Genomic DNA, 17,114 nt, shown 5'->3' with positions numbered 1-17,114 from the left:
ACATTGGTATAAAGAATATGCTATTGCTAGATCATAACTTTTTCCCCTATCTCAAGCTTTTCAAATGCAAATCCAACATCTCTTCAGGATATTTAAAATGGGTATTTCTCTCGCTTCTCCTTCTTTCTCCCCCCCCCCCCCCCCCCCCCCAAACAAAACACAGCTGTCAAGGGCTTAAACACATTGATACCAGATTTTAAAAGTCATGCCAACAAAGCTGCTTTGCTGTATCTCAGTACATGTGGTAGTGTAGCAGTTAGCATAATAGTATTATAGCACCAGTGACCTGAGTTAAATTCCTGCCACTGTTGTATGTTCTCCCTGTGTCTGCGTGGGTTTCCTCCGGGTGCTCCTGTTTCCTCCCATATTCCAAAGACAGAGATTAGGAGTTGTGGGCATGCTATGTTGGTGCTGGAAGCGTGGTGACACTTATGGGCTGCCCCCAGAACATTCTACTCAAGATGTATTTCACTGTTTTGCTGTACATGTGATTAATAAAGGTATCATCTAATCTTACATGTGATAATAAACCAATTACCAATTTAACACCTGAAATGTAATAAGTTCTTGGCCAAGTAGACTAATGTTTTTTTTTGGGGGGGTGTGGGGTTTGTGAGAACCTCTTAATTACTTGCACTTCAATTATGTTAGCCTTTCGGTTAGTCAACACAAGTGAACATTTTGTTGCGTTGTCTTGAATTTGTACAGAATGACCAATTGTACCTCTGTAACCAACTGCAGTGGTGTGTGTAGAAAATAGGAGCAATTCCAGTGAGTTAAAGTAGATGTTATTTGTCATTCTGATCCACCCCACTCCCTCTTGGTTCTCCAATGGGAGACTTTGCTGTTTATCCCATGGACAATGAATTGAGCCTAAAAGCAATGAGCCATTTAATACAAAACAGATATTTCAGTGACTGGATCTGTAGTAGCTAGGGTTCTCTGATACTGACTTTTAACTATTTTTAAACTGAGTAGACAGACTTTATTTCATAAGATCTTAAATAGCAGCAGATTTTATTTTTGTACTGCACCGAGTCAAAAGCCATACATCGTAAGCAATAAAATGCAGAAACTGGATGTCACTTCTTTAACATTTTCTCTCTGTCTTTTACTCTCTTTATCCTCTTCTCTTGGCTTCTGATCATGGAGGACATCTCTGCAAATCAAATGGTTTACATTCTGTAATGGTTTTGAAGTATTGATAGTATTAATGAATAAAATCCTGAAAAATAAACTTGTCACAAACAATTATATTTTCTAGTTGGAAGCATGCACCAGAATTTTTTAACAATAACAGGTCAAGTGCTCTCCTTAATGGAGGAAGATGCAAAAGAATAATCTGCAGTATTTTGAAATGTGACCAAGTGGCAAATATCATACCGTGATTCTTCAGCTGAAGATCTTCCACCAGGTTTTGCAGACCATCCAGTTTGTTCTGCAGTTTTTTGCAGGCCTGTCCCGCAACATCTGTCTGTTCACCACCTGAATGGGAGAAATTGGCAACACAATGATCACCACTGAAGTTGTGCCTGAACATGCAGGATTCCCCAGTATTGTTTCTCAGTAAAATGGAATTGTGATCAACAAAGGATAACAAATTCTTCTGAATGATCTTCAAATTTTTGGTATGATTACTAAGATAATTCTACTCATCTGTAATTAGAAGTGTTTTCTTGAACCAGAAACTTTTGTATTTGCCATTTTGAAAGAAGATAACATTATTGCAGCATACGTTTGCACAGATAATGGACCAGCAAATGTAAGATTTGATTTTTTAAAATTTCCACTTAAGATACTTTAAGCACTTGATTTCTTCCCCTCCCCCGATGCAAAATTTAGAGCTGAATGGATTTGTTCTAAAACTTTAATCTAAACAATATCTGATTTGTGTTGACTTTTAATTAATACCCATTTGATTCTTGCCCCATATTTGAATGCAAATCAACAATCAGTGATCAATTTAAGTGTTCGTTTGCCAATACTGGAAGCAATTTTTGGCTTTTCAGTCCTGAGGATTTAAATGCAAGCAGGAGGAATTAATTGCCCAGGTCATGAAAAGGTATGCATTTGGAATGGGTAGTATTTTGCTGTTTGAGGTTAAGGTGTGAAGAGGAACACCAGGATGAGAATTTCCATGCAAGTAGGTCACCGTGCAGGATAGAATTTCACCATAAGCTACAAAGAAAACACAGACTGCAATGTTACTCAGCACAAATGCTCTTACCATTATTTTGGAAGTGAGGATCATTTTCCACATATTGTGCTGGCATATAGCTGGTCCTTGAATCACACAACTCACTAAAGGCTGAAGTTTCTCTTCCATGCTCGCTCTGAGGTAAAGAGCCAGTTAGCAAGGAAGACACTGGAGATCTCTCGGGCAGTGTCTCCCACTTGGAGGAGGTGTAACATGGACCACCTATCTGTAATGAGTGGTCTGCTGTAGGGAATCATTAAATGAAACATCAGTTTCCAGATTATCAAAATGTGTTCATAAAATCACTTGAGTGCAATTGGATCAACAGCTGGCATTTCTGTAATTTGATTTAAAAAAAAGTCAGTGACCTGGAGATGTCCTCACAAAATGAATCTTCATCCAAGGTTTTAAATGTTGAAGTAGTATAATGCAAGCCAACTTGTTCTAGGGCATTTTACCAAGTTAAAGATGCTAATATGCTTTGCATAAATAAATTGGTACAATGCATCTTGGGAAATCCTCCTGTTTAATACAGAAATCCATCATAACTTCAGAAAGTGTTCCATAAAATTGGCTGTCTGATAGTTGTACTGAACTCACTGAACCCTGATGTGGGCTTTGTCTAGTAAATAAACTGGCTATCTTTGGCTGTAATTCAAACTGATTAATAGGAAATCCTTAATTTAAAATTATTACTTTGATTTCTGAGCACTTCAAAGGATCTTTTGAGAAATTGGGAAAAGAGCATATTATTGCACTGTTAGTTTTGAATTTAAAATGGTGAAACATTTACTAGCTTTTTTGTTAAAAGAGCTCATTTTACCCCTTAAATTCTTAGTAGAAAAACGTTATTACTTCTTGATGTTTCTCTGAACATTGTTCTTGTGTTTTGCTCTTTAATGTACGATTTGTTATTTTAGCTTGCATGAGTCTTACAATTGATGAAACAAATCCCATATTACTCCAACTTAGTAGCACAACTGATTGCAATTGGCATAAGTGATAGACCTGCATCATTTAAACTTCATGGCTGGAGTGCAAGACACAATGTTGGTATCCAAAGCATAGATGCTTCACCGTGTTTGGATGGGTGGGGAAAGGTGTGCTACAGGAATTTTTCCCAACAAGAAAAGGTGTGTTGGGTGCATTCAAGTTTTAAAACTTAAACATTTCCCAAGATTTCTCACAGCAGCAAACTTGACTTTGCTGACCATAAACCTAACCTTTATTTTTTTTTACTGATTTGCTCCATTTCATTTACTTCAACCTTCTGGTTTTCTAAATTTAAGAGAAGCAGAAGCTGCATAGTTATTGCACTTCACTATTTTCAAAAACTCAAATGACAAAGGATTTAATGCAGTAAATGTACAATTATTTCTGGTCAATTAACCATCTTAGCTTTGATAATATTACACAATCTCAATACCAAATATGGTCTTTAACTATCTTTAGACCAACATCAGAAATGCTTTCAAGCTTACTCCACCATTCAAAAACTTCACCTTGGCCTCTTGTCTGCTCCTTATACCTTTAGATTTTTGGAACAGCAGAGGAATTGCTTAGGCTTGAACAGACTTGATGCTTGCAGCTTTCAGAGTCTAATATTCATGCTACCAGCATCATGACTTTTCTAAATACTGAGCAAAAATTATTGCAAATTACTACCTACCAAGTTATAAAATTGAAGAGATCTATAGCATGTTTTACTTACCGCTTCATTCCATTTTACATTTATCCAAATCAGGAACTTCTTATTTCAGCAAAAGTCAAACGTCAAAATTTGTTATCACCAAATTTAAACATAGGAAGCACTGCATGCCATTCAACCCTGATTGGTTTTTTCAGTGTCAAATTCAATATGAAATATCTAGGAAGGTATGCAGTGCACACACTTAATAGGATGTTACAGCTCCATTCTTGAGACGGAACTGGTCTTGGCAGAGATTTCATTTGCACATCTTGCTTTTGTAAAATATTTGACTCTTAGCAATCAAGAGACATTGTCCAATATGTAAGAATCTATAGCAATATAGACTGGTGTAATGTTATAAACTGTGACTTGATGACTCCTAAGGATAGCAAGGTAGATATAAGGATGTACTTGTTACAGCAGGAGTGCAGCAAAGATTAACTAGTCTGGTTCCAGGGATGGTGGGTTTGCTGTAAGAGGAGAGTGAGAAGACTAGGCTTGTATTTTCTATAGTTTAAGACATACAAATGTCTTGAAGAGCTTGACAAGCTAGATGCAAGGAAGGTTTTCCCTGACTTAGGACTCTTGGGCCAGAGAACAGTTTCAGAAGAAGGGGTTTGACTTTTAGGACTGATGAGAAATGTTTTCAATGGGTGGTGAACCTTTGGAATTCCCTACATTGGAGGGCTGTGAAGGCTCAGTCATTGTTTTCATCCAAAGTGATTGCTGGACATTAATCAAGAGATGCGGTGATAGTGGTGGGAAATGGCACTGAAATCATGAGCCATGCTCTTAATGAATAGTAGAGCAGGCTCAGGGCTGGGTGGCCTACTCCTGCTATTTGTGTTCTTGTGATATGCTGTGTCTCCTACCACAAAATAACCCACTGTAGCGGCCCGTACTCACGGGGCTCGAACCGCCATCGGCGGCTGCAGGCGGACGCGCAGGAGCGCGTCGTAGACTGAGGGGCGGGCCTTCTGGCAGGAACCTTACATCACGTCTGCCGGAGAGGCTCTCGGGCACTTTTGCGCGCACGCGCGTTTTTGCTTGACACAGTAAAGTGTGCTCTTGTTCAGCCTCCACGTTTCTGAGTTTTCCTTGCAGCAACGCGTCACGTTCGGCTACATTTGGTGACCCCGACGCTTCCAGACGGCATCTGGAACCTGCGACACGAACTCCAACGACTTGCACAACGCAGTCTCGCTCAAGCTCCCGACTTTCTGGGCCGCTCAGCCCCACGTTTGGTTCCAGCAGGCTGAGGCCCAGTTCAGTATCAGAGGCATTACAGCCGACGCCACGCAGTACTACTACGTGATCAGCACGCTCGACCAGGACACAGCAGGCCGGATCATCGACTTCCTGCACCAGCCACCAACAGAGGCCAGGTACGATAAGATCAAGGCGCTCCTCATCTGCACTTTCGGACTCTCCTGCTGTGAACGAGCCACATGGCTTCTGCACATGGACGGCCTGGCTGACCGCGAGCCATCTGAGCTGATGGACAACATGCTGGCGCTCATGGATGGCCATAAACCGTGCCTTTTATTCGAGCAGTTGTTCCTCGAGCAACTGCCAGAGGACATTCGCCTCCTCCTCGCGGGTGAAGATTTCAGCGACCCACGCAGCCTCGCGGCCAGGGCGGACATTTTGTGGCAGAGTAAGCAGCGGGGGGGGGCGGCGGCTTCCATCTGCCTAAACACGACTGCGCAGCCCAAGGCCAGGACCCCACACCCAAAGCCACTGAGACCCACGGGGGACAAGGTGAGGGTTCTGATCAATGGTGCTTTTATCATCAGAGATGGGGGTCAAACGCACGCCGCTGCTGTCCACCGTGTGCCTTTCCGGGAAACGGCGGGGCCGGCTGTCGCTAGTGGCTTCGACGGCTGACCATCGTGACAGTCTCCTGTTTCTTTGGGACCGACACTCTGGGCGACATTTCCTGGTGGACACCAGGGCCGAAATCAGCGTCCTTCCCCCCCTTGAACATGGACACCCGTAACGTGGCCCCAGGCCCCGACCTCACCGCTGCGAATGGCATCACCATCCGGACATATGGCTCGCATACTATCCTGCTGCGCTTCGGGCCCAGCTGTTTTACCTGGACCTTCACGGTAGCAGCGGTGTCATGGCCGTTACTAGGGGCGGATTTCCTATGGGCCAACTGTCAGCTGGTCGACCTGAAGGGCCGGCATTTGGTCCACGCCGAGATGTTCCAGACCCTCCAGCTCGGAGAAGCCCAGTTCCCGGCCATCCACCTAGATTCCGTCACACTCTCAGGTGACAAGTTCGCCAGGGTGCTGGTGGAGTTCCCCTCCATCATCACCCCACAGTTCTCCATTACCGGTCCCAAGCATGGCCTGCAGCACCACATCCCCGCACAAGGACCACCACTGCATGCCCGAGCCCGTAGGCTCCCACCCGACAAGCTCCACCTCGCCAAGGAGGAGTTCCAGAAGATGGAGGAGATGGGGATCATCTGCCACTCGGACAACCCTTGGGCATCTTCGCTGCACATGGTGCCCAAGTCCGCAGGAGGTTGGAGGCCCTGCGGGGACTACAGGAGACTCAATGACACCACAACCGCCGACCGATACCTGGTGCCCCACATCCAGGATTTCATGGCAAACCGCCACAGGGCAACTATCTTTTCAAAAATTGATCTGGTCAGGGGGTACCATCAGATTACCGTGCACCCCGACGATGTGCCCAAGACAGCCCTCATCACTCCCTTCGGGTTGTTCGAATTCCTAAGGATGCCTTTCGGTCTCAAGAACGCCGCCCAGACTTTCTAGAGGCTTATGGACTCGGTGGGCCGAGGCCTGGATTTCGTCTTCATCTACCTAGACAATATCCTGGTGGCCAGCAAGTCACGCAAAGAGCAAGAGGCACATTTGCGCCAACTCTGCCAGCGCCTAAGCGACCACGGGCTGGCAATCAACCTGGCGGTGCCAGTTTGGGCTGACAGAGATCGACTTCTTGGGCCACAGGGTCAACCAGCATGGAGCCGCCCCTCGACCGGACAAGGTCCAGGCAATCCGCCAGTTTCCCAAACCCAGCACGGTCAAGGGTCTGCAAGAGTTTGTGGGGATGGTAAATTTCTACCATCGGTTCGTGCCGGCAGCGGCGCACATCATGATACCCTTATTCGGTCTGATGGCCGGCAAGGCCAAAGAGGTGGCATGGGATGCGGAGTCCACGAAGGCTTTCAAGCGGGCCAAAGAGGCGTTGGCGAAGGCGGCCCTCCTAGTACAACCGAGAGTCGATGTACCCACGGCGCTCACAGTCGACGCTTCCGACATGGCGGTCGGCGGAGTCCTGGAGCAGCTCGTTGAGGGCCAGTGGCGACCACTTGCCTTTTTCAGCTGACACCTGCGACCACCGGAAGTTAAGTACAGCACTTTCGACAGGGAGTTGCTAGCGCTCCACCTAGCTATCCAGCACTTCCGCTATTTCCTCGAAATAAGGGATTTCACTGTGTATACAGACCACAAGCCCCTCACCTTCGCCCCTGCAAAGGTATCAGACCCATGGTCGGCTTGGCAGCAGAGGCACCTCTCCTTTATTTCAGAGTTCACCACAGATATCCACCACATCGCAGGGAAGAACAACGTGGTCGCCGACATGCTGTCCCACCCCCACATCCACTCAGTGACCACCTCAGCCCCAGGGATCGACTACGCGGCACTGGCGCAGGCGCAACAGGCGGATACCGAGATCCTGGCCTACCGCACCGCCGTTTCGGGACTCCAGTTGGAGGACGTCCCCGTCGGCCCAACAGCGGTTCAGCTCCTGTGCGACACGTCTACCAGCAGACCTCAGCCTGTGGTACCAGCAGCATGGAGGCGATAGGTGTTCGAAACGCTACACGGCCTGGCCCACCCGTCCATCCGGGTGTCTATCAAATTGATAGTGGACAAATTCGTTTGGCATGGTTTGCGCAAGCAGGTCAGACACTGGGCCAGGACCTGCGTACACTGCCAGACCGCCAAAGTCCAGCGGCATGTGAAGGCCCCCCTCCAGCAGTTCCAGCCGGCACTTGGGAGGTTTCAGCACATCCACGTGGACATCGTCAGCCCCCTGCCCATCTCCCGGGGCGCCAGGTTTATCTTTACCATGGTCGACAGGTTCACCAGATGGTGGGAGGCCGTGCTGCTAGTGGACACGTCCACTGAATCCTGCGCCAGGACGCTCATCGCAAACTGGATTGCCAGGTTCGGACTCCCAGTGGACATCACCTCCGACAGAGGGGCACAGTTCACGTCAGGTTTGTGGACAGCACTGGCACAGCTCCTGGACACCCGGTTACATCACACCACGGCGTACCACCCACAGTCCAATGGCTTGGTCAAGCAGTTCCACAGGCACCTCGTCAGCCCTGATGGCGCACCTCAGAGGGCCCAACTGGACAGATGAGCTCCCCTGGGTGTTACTGGGCATCTGCACGACCCCCAAGGAGGACCTGGGCACCTCCTCAGCGGAGTTGGTCTACGGCACTCCCCTGACGGTCCCGGGCAAGTTTGTGCCAGAGGCCCAAGGTCCAGCAGGGACGCTGGCAGAAGTGCTGACGAGGCTGCAGGACAAGGTAGGGACCCTGGCACTGGTTCTGACTTCCAGACATGGCACTACACCATACTCCATCCCTAAGGACCTCCGGGACTGAGTACGTTTTCATTCGCAGGAGCATGCACGTCACCTCTGCAGAGGCTGTATGAAGGACCCTTCAAAGTGATCTGGCACAACGGATCTATGTGTGTCGTGGAGGTGGGTGGCCGCGAAGAGACTTTCACAGTGGACTGCCTCAAACTGGCACATTTGGACTTGAGCAGCCGGTGAAGGTACCCTCACCGCGCCGATGAGGCAGGCCACCCAAGAGGGACACACAAACTGGGGGTCCCATGCTCCCAATGGACGTTTCTGGAGGGGAGGGGGTGGTGTAGCGGCCCGTACTCACAGTGCTTGAACTGCCATCAGCGGCCGCAGGGGTGAACTCGCAGGAGCAGGTCGTAGACTAACTGTGGGGCAGGCCTTCCGGCAGGAACCTTCTATCACGTTCGCCAGAGAGGCTCTCGGGTACTTCTGAGCGCGTGCGCACGCACATGTTTTTGCTTGACACAGTAAAGTGTGCTCTGGTTCAGCCTCCACGTCTCTGAGTTTTCCTTTCAGCAACGCGTCGCGTTCGGCTACACCACAACATATTTTAGCTATGAGATGGAATTGCCAACCATGCTGACTCAATGTATGTGTGGATGGGAAGCACATTGGTTGTTATTGCAGATAGTCTTTATAGAAAAGTTGAATGAGAACCATTATCGTCACTGGAAATGGTGCAGATAGTCCCCATCACCACTACCTTGATTGTGAGCAAGTACATGCATTGTAGCCTGCAATGATGTATGTCGGCAATACAACATTGATGCTTCCTGATTTCCCTGGGGTGGCTTTCATCTTCCAAACCTTAAGCCATTTAAGTGCTGTTTTGCGAATGCTTAAGATTCAAGTAGGGGGTCGGGAACAAGTTTTTCAGCTTGGAATGATAATAGATCTGGTTCCATGTGCTGCAATGAAATTTATGAAATTTTTGAATTCTCCAACTATAGCGAGCCAACTTGAGATTTTTTTTTTGGAGTTACTCTGGTACCTGAATATTTGGCATCTTGTTTCTGAATTTCCTCAATGACGGCAAACCTTTGCACACCAAAACAGAGGCTAGAAACATATAAAATAGAACTTGCATGAAGTGCTTCTGTCATAATGGGAAATTGTGCTTAGTTAAACATTAGTCAGTTTAACATCAAGCCAGAGAACTTCACTCCCTCATTCCCAATATGTATACTATATTTCTTATGTTATGGGAGGCCATCCAGCTACTGAGCCTATCTTAGCTCACAGAGCATTCCCATTTGTCTCATTCACCCAGTAGAACTTGTTCAAATATGATTGGTTATCAGTCATTACCTAACTGCCTTCTTGAAATCTACTTTTACTTCTGCTGAGAAATGGCCAAGTCAGCTAGCTAGTGGTGAGAAAAGGGCTGTCATGAAGATACTAACCCAGATTTCCTTTGTTTTGGAAAGTGGCAGTTTCACTTGAAGCTGTCAGCTGTTTTCTGTGCAACTCTGCTGAGGGTGAAGACTCCTGACAAAAGTGGAAGCCCAGACTTTCTACACAACTGATTGTCCTCTATGGGACAACAATGCTCTGGCATTGTATTCCTCACTGTTATCAGTGGGTAAGTACAAACTTCTGAAAAGTCTGCTGAACTCAGCGTGGGCAATCTGCTGAAGGGTCTAGGACCTGAAGCTGCAACTCTTTCTCTCTCCACAAATGCCGCTTGACCTGCTGAATGTTTCTAGCATTTTCTGTTCTTTATTGGGCAATCTGCTCCTGTTCCAGGTTAACTTGCCACAAGTCCAATGAACCAATTAATTTTAATGGAGAAAATAAGCTTGGGAGAAGTGGTAATTTACTGATTAAGTTGAATTAAGTATTTAAAGTACTTTTAATTTTTAAACTTGTTTTGAACATTTGAGTCTAAATATCTCTGGGATGGAGCTTGATCAGCCCTCAAAATAATTGTGGGTGTAATGCCTGTGGTTTCAATCAGAAAAGGTCCTGTGAGATGCAGTACAGCACCTTGTCATCAGTTAAGAACAATCTTCCCAGTGGAAGATTGCATCTTGGGGATGCTCCAGGTAAGAGCTGGCTTACAGGGTAGACGATAGTCATGTTCAATCGTTTGCCAGTCAGTTGAAGATTTGGGCCACTGTTTATGTCACAATTTAGCACAGTAGTTGCAATTTATTTATTACAGAATGAAAAAGTCAAGTTTAGTTACAGTAAAACAAGGCTATAGGGCAAATTGTGTTTTGAGTTTTCCTTGAAGTTGGATGAGGGATATAAAGTTGTTGGTGTATATGGACTTCCAAAAGATGTTTGGGGAAAAATACTATTTAAAAGCCTTAGAAGCAAAATTGAAATACCTGAGATGAAGGAGAGAGCAGTAGCAGCAGCAGCTTGGACACAAAAAGGACAAAAAACAGTAAAATTGTGAATGGCTTGCATACTTTGGGATTTCAAGGTTCAGTAGTGATTGCTTTGTTAACATTGTAGATAATCAAAAACCTCATAACTGGCACTTTAAGGACTATTCAGGTAACCTCTTTAAAATTGTTTTCATTCCCTCAATTATCGGTCACCAAAATAAAAATTTCACTTTTTGTTTGACACTGAACTTCATTTGTTATAATTCCATTTTACCAATTTGATCTTGAATTTTACTATCTTCACAATTTACTCCAGTTCCAAATGTGTCATCTGCAAATTTTGAAATTGTACCCTGTACCAAGAGTTCAAATCATTACCTTATCAAAGATCTTATACTGCACCCTGGAATGCTGTAGTATACCAGTTCCTAGTCCAAAAACAATAGAGTAGAAGGGCCAAAAAATTGCTAACCCTGATAAGACATGTTCAGTCCAGCTGCAGTACTGTCCACTTCTAGGCACTATAGAAAGCACTTGAAGGTTTAGGATAGCTTTGAAAAAAAAAATCACTTGATGAACTACAGTCAAAGACTGGGGAACCTGGAGTCTGGAAGATTAAAGATGGTTGTTTAAAACTGTGAAGGTGGAAAATCTTGCAAGGAAGTGTGAATGACTGAAGTTAGTGATCTTCTGTTGTGACTGATTTGAAATTTTGTTCTTCAGCAGCTGAAATCTACTTTCAGTTATTGTGGGGATGGTTTGCTTTTTGAACTATGATGCGAGAACAAGTGGTCAAATCAACAGCTGAAATTAAACTGAACCTGATCTGTGTTCTTTCCAAATATACTTAATACATCCAAACATTAAGTCAAGGTAAGATACACCCACAAAATTACTCTGAATCATAGAAACCAAACTTCTTTAAAAACTTTACCCTCTATCACAGATACCTCCGGGTGAGGGCTGCATGACGGAGAGTGTGAGACACTCACAGGTGGAAATGTCCCGAGTTAATTGGTTGTTCCGACTAACAAAGTATGGGAACTAGTGGCAAATGCAGCAGAAATAATTCCTATTCAAAGTCCAAATCACTTGAAATATGAATCAACAACAAGGAATCCATCCTAAGATCTCAGACTTCCACAAGCACCATGATTCTTCCTCCACCATGGCTAAGTAAGACTTCCTTTTCATCCTCCCAGTTCCTGCATCTCAATCACACCTGCTGTGACAAAACTACTAAACCCACTGGTACTGCAGCTGACTTCTTCCTTAGTTAAGGATTCCTTGGTGGTTGGTATCACTCAATTATATCCATTCCATTTTGTGCACCTGTTCAGACCCCTCCTCTCCAAAAATCACAATTGGCTTTACTTTGTCCTTACCTTCCAACACTGAGGCTGGTCACCTGAACCAAAGTCCAATGAGACCTGACTACTTGTGCTGGAGTTGGGTGCCAGAAAATTAAAAGTCTGTGTTTGGAGTGGATCATGACAGCTTGGTTCACCATTTTTAAAAAAAAAAGCATAAAGACAGTGCTGAGAAGGGTCACAGCCTGCAAGTAGTCAGGAGAGTATGGGGAGAACAGTAAGAAGTTCCTACTGCTCAACAGTAGAGCCTGGCTACCTGGCCCGAACCTGATGGGACTCTATAAAGTGCGATGCATTTGGGTATCTAAAATAATGTTTTTGGAGTGGGGGCAAGTTTTAATTCTGTACTAGAGCAAACTTCTATTTCACTCCACTACCCTTCACTTTGAGCAGGTCATCCTCCACCATTTCTGCCACATTTGCACAATGGTCCTCCAAACACCCCTGCCCCCTTTCAGCATCCTGAAAAGAAACATTGTTTGCTTTACCAGGGTCCACTCCACTACTGCCCCAGAACCTCTGCTGTGTTCCATGGCTTCTTCCTGAACAAGTGCAGGAGGTGCATCAGCTTCCCATGTACCTCCCCTTCCCACAGCCCTAAACAAACTTACAGTTGAGACAGCAATTAACATGCACTTCATTTAATGCAGCTGTTCACCACACAGTCTCTGAATGCAGCTGTTCGCCACACAGTCACCATACAATCTGAAGGCCTCACCTTGAACTTCTGGTCACCAGTCACTTTCTCCAAGCCAGAGTGTGGCACTGAAAGATGAGAAGCCTATAAAAGCACATTTTAATTTCAGAACCATGAGAGATCGTACGGTGAATGGCTACACTGCATGCTGTGGGCAGTCGTCATCCACTGGTGGGAAAAGGGTATTAAGACCATAGATTCTCACTGGAGTAACCAAAGGAGAAGGAAGGTTTTCTACACAAAGATTATGGGCTCCTTCACCACATTTTAGCTATTGAGGTCTCTTTAATCATATGAAAACTCTGGTCAGAGAGAGATTTGGTTATGTTGCACTTTGTATGGGACTTTGTGCCCTTGAGTCCACTGCCCTGTGTGGAATTTCTCAACTTGGTTTGAGTCATTCTGTGCCGTTTGGTGTCCTCACATAGTCCATGTACAGATAGGCTCCAAAGCTTCCTATTTAGAATTGTCCCCTTTAAAGGCAACCAGAGTCCAAGGAGAGAATCCAACATGGGATCGAGTTAAAGTGGCACAAACTGGAGAGCCTGATTTGAGCTCAGGGGAACTCTGGCAACAGTTTTAGTAGACTACATAATTACTACCAAATGCAGGTAATACATCATGGTAACATTATAATTGGTACAACACATTTAGATTAGCGTGTTGTGTCCTACAGTTGATTGAACAGAATCTTTTACTGGTAACACCATTTTATTTCGGTGCAGCTTCCAGGCTCACTGTCTCCATTCTTTTGCCTTCTTGCACCAACCATTTGGATATGATTTAAAGTGTTAAGTGTAGAAAACAAACGCTCAGCAAAAGGAGTGTGAGCAAAGGTTTTTCCACTGTTGGGTAAGAAAGTTGTTAGAATGGTGAGTATTTATTGCAGTATTTCCATGAGCTTTAAATCAGTCCACTCATATATTGTGGTTTTCCTGCTGTTCTTTCAATTGCAAGTTTCAGGAAACCCATGAAACCATGTACCAGATGTTAAGTGTGCTGAAATCACGTCAGAGAAATTATAATACTCTAATACACAACCCACCTAATAGGCTTGAGAGTTAAATGCAGAGGTTGGAAGGTTTTTAGAACTGTTTGGTTTCGTTGAGGTCAAATTAAATTGGAAAAATATACTATCATCAACTTAATTCAGTTACTTAAACTAAGGCAGGAGGAAAGCAAGATTTCTGTACATCACCAATACAAAGAAACAAAGGGAACTCCAATGTTCTGTGAAACCTCAAGTATGTGCACCTGCTAGGATCCCACTCCCAAAGGGAAAATATTATGAAACTTGGGCACAATTCCTCACTATTTATGTTGAAAGACAGAATTTCCAATTAGTGCTGTCACTGAGCTCTCTTAAATATTGGTCAGGTGTGTGTCTCTGAGAGAGAAAGATCAGGTACCACAATGGATCATTAGACAGTGCCCTTTCACTTATGACCTGGTTCAATCTAGCTCAAATTGACAGGGTGATCATCTACCATCTGCTTCTGTAAAAAGAATACGTTGTATGATTTTCAGTTCAGTTTTGAGTCAACATAACAGCAACTCTGAATTGCAACTAATCCATAATCTTACTTCAAAACAAGTCACAGGATGGTTGAGATATTGAAAACATCCAGTATTTTTAACCTTGCGCAAGACACAAACACTGATTATGAAGGGATTGTGGACAATAAGCATTTAGTACAAAATATTTTGCTGATTAACAGTTACAAATGCATAAGGGATTCCCATATGAATTAAGCATGTTAACAATAGCAAAACACAAGCTGTTAGTGAAACACTAGAGATGAAGGCTCCAGATATAAATTAGCCATTTTGTTAATGTTAAACTCACCACTGCAAGTTAAATTGTCAATATTGAAAGGTTCTTTCACATCTGAAGTACACGTTAGTGGTTCCCTGCAGGAGAGATGCACATAGCATTCCATGTAGCAAGCAACATACACAGATTTAGTAACAATTGCATATTAGTTAATTATAGCAAATATCCACACCTGTCCTCATACTTTATCAGAACATAAAGCACATTCAAGCAAATGCATCTGCTGGATTTCAAATTCTTAGAATAAAGGATGAACTATTTTCATATGGGAATGAAAGTCTCTTTTATAAGGCTTTTAAAGCTACCAAAATGCAGGTGCTTGGGTAAGAATGACAGAAGTGCTTCTCGTAATCCTTGACCTTGACACAGGAGAGATGCTGGGTAATAAGCTCATGTCTCTGAAACCACAAAGCAGCATTGAAATTTATTATTGATGCAAACTGAGCACGTTTCCTTTTCAGTAGTCAACTTTACAACAAGAGTGGAATCATGCAATCAATTAATTTCTACCATTTGATTTAATACCTGTGCCTTGTATTGCTTTAGGAAGTGGGAAATAAATCTCCTTTAAAAGGGAAAGGGAATAAGAACAGTTTGCATAAAACCTACATTTACTTAATATCTTGTTGAGATTATGAAGGGATTAGAACATAGAACATTACAGCACAGTACTGGCCCTTTGGCCCACAATGTTGTGCCGACATTTTATCCTGCTCTAAGATCCATCTAACCCTTCCCTCCCACATAGTCCCCCATTTCTTTATCATTCATGTGCCTATCTAAGAGTCTCTTAAATGTCCCTAATGTACCTGCCCCCATAACCTCTGCTGGCAGTGCATTCCACACACCCACCACCCTCTGTGCAAAGAACCTACCCCTGACATCCCCCTCATATTTTCCTTGAATCACCTTATGTCCCCTCATGTTAGCCATTGTTGCCCTGGGAAGAAGTCTCTGACTGTCCACTCGATCTATGCCTCTTATCATCTTGTAGACCTCTGTCAAGTCACCTCTCATCCTCCTTTTCTCCAAAGAGAAGCCCTAGCTCACTCAACCTATCCTTATAACACATGGTCTCCAATCCAGGTAACATCCTGGTAAATCTCCTCTGCACCCTCTCTAAAGCTTCCACATCCTTCATATAATGAGGCGACCAGAACTGAACACAATACTCCAAGTGTGGTCTAACCAGAGTTCTATAGAGCTGCAACATCACCTCGCGGCTCTTGAACTCAAAACCCTGATTAATGAAGGCCAACACACCATACGCCTTCTTAACAACCCTATCAACCTGCGCGACAATCTTGAAAGACCTATGGACGTGGACCTCAAGATCCCTCTGTTCCTCCACACTGCTAAGACTCCTGCCACTAACCTTGTATTCTGCCTTCAAATTCGATCTCCCGAAGTGTATCACTTCACACTTATCCGGGTTGAACTCCATCTGCCACTTCTCAGCCCAGGTCTGCATTCTATCAATATCCTGTTGTAATCTACAGCAACCTTCTACAGTATCCACAACACCACCAACCTTTATATCATCATAAAACTTACTAACCTACCTTTCCACATCCTCATCCAAGTCACTTATAAAAATCACAAAGAGCAGGGATCCCAGAAAGATCCCTGCAGAACACCACTGGTCACTGACCCTCAGGCAGAATACGCTGAATCTACCATCACCCTCTGTCTTCTATGGGTGAGCCAATTCTGAATCCACACAGATTGTGCACAGTAAAGATTTAGTATAAAACTATGTTACTGATTAACAATAACTTTTTTTACAATGATTTCCTGAGGAGATGCATAACAGATTTCCATATAAATTAAGAACATCAACAGAAATCTTAAATCTTTCTCCCAATTAACCATTTTGGAGAGAAGTCGGTGTTACAAAATGTGTGAACTTCAGGATTGTATTAAATCAAATTTCAATTAATTTTGCTGTTTAATTAATTCAAGTAGGAATTTGAAAAGCTTGATTTGTGTTAAATCTTCTTACTGCTACTTCAGAACACAATGATGACAATTTCCAATTGTTTTCCCAGCAGTGTGCATATCAACAAAACAAACAAGTAGTAGGTAACAAAATATCAAAATTCATAATGAAAGCTGCAATATTTTCAAACCTAAAGAGTGTGTCCTGGCTGCCTCTTTCCTTACAGACATCTGTATTCAGATCATCACTAAAAATGAAAAAAAGTGTCAAATACACAATATAATTTCATATTTATCAGTATTAATCATCAGATTAATTAATTATTTAATTATCAGAAATTGATCTGAAACTTAGGACCATTGTGGAAACATAAGTTGTGGCACCAACAGAAAGAAAATGTGATG

General features: G+C 43.9%; 1 protein-coding gene across 1 annotated transcript in view; it reads right to left on the bottom strand.

The window, feature by feature from the left end:
* Positions 1-782: 782 nt before the first annotated feature.
* Positions 783-17,114, bottom strand: part of LOC127584046 (coiled-coil domain-containing protein 158-like) — a 90,172-nt gene continuing 73,840 nt past the window's right edge. The window contains exons 22-26 of the mRNA XM_052040584.1: positions 16,901-16,957; positions 14,784-14,848; positions 2,228-2,440; positions 1,384-1,485; positions 783-1,159 (exon numbers count right to left, since the gene is read on the bottom strand). Coding sequence (XP_051896544.1) covers positions 1,083-1,159; positions 1,384-1,485; positions 2,228-2,440; positions 14,784-14,848; positions 16,901-16,957 — 514 coding nt within the window. The 3' untranslated portion in view covers positions 783-1,082. The remainder of the gene's footprint in view (positions 1,160-1,383; positions 1,486-2,227; positions 2,441-14,783; positions 14,849-16,900; positions 16,958-17,114) is intronic.

Source organism: Pristis pectinata, chromosome 2 (assembly GCF_009764475.1).
Source record: "Pristis pectinata isolate sPriPec2 chromosome 2, sPriPec2.1.pri, whole genome shotgun sequence".
Classification (NCBI taxonomy): Eukaryota; Metazoa; Chordata; class Chondrichthyes; order Rhinopristiformes; family Pristidae; genus Pristis; species Pristis pectinata.
Note: the sequence above shows the minus strand (reverse complement) of the source record. Positions and strands in the feature narration are given on the sequence as shown.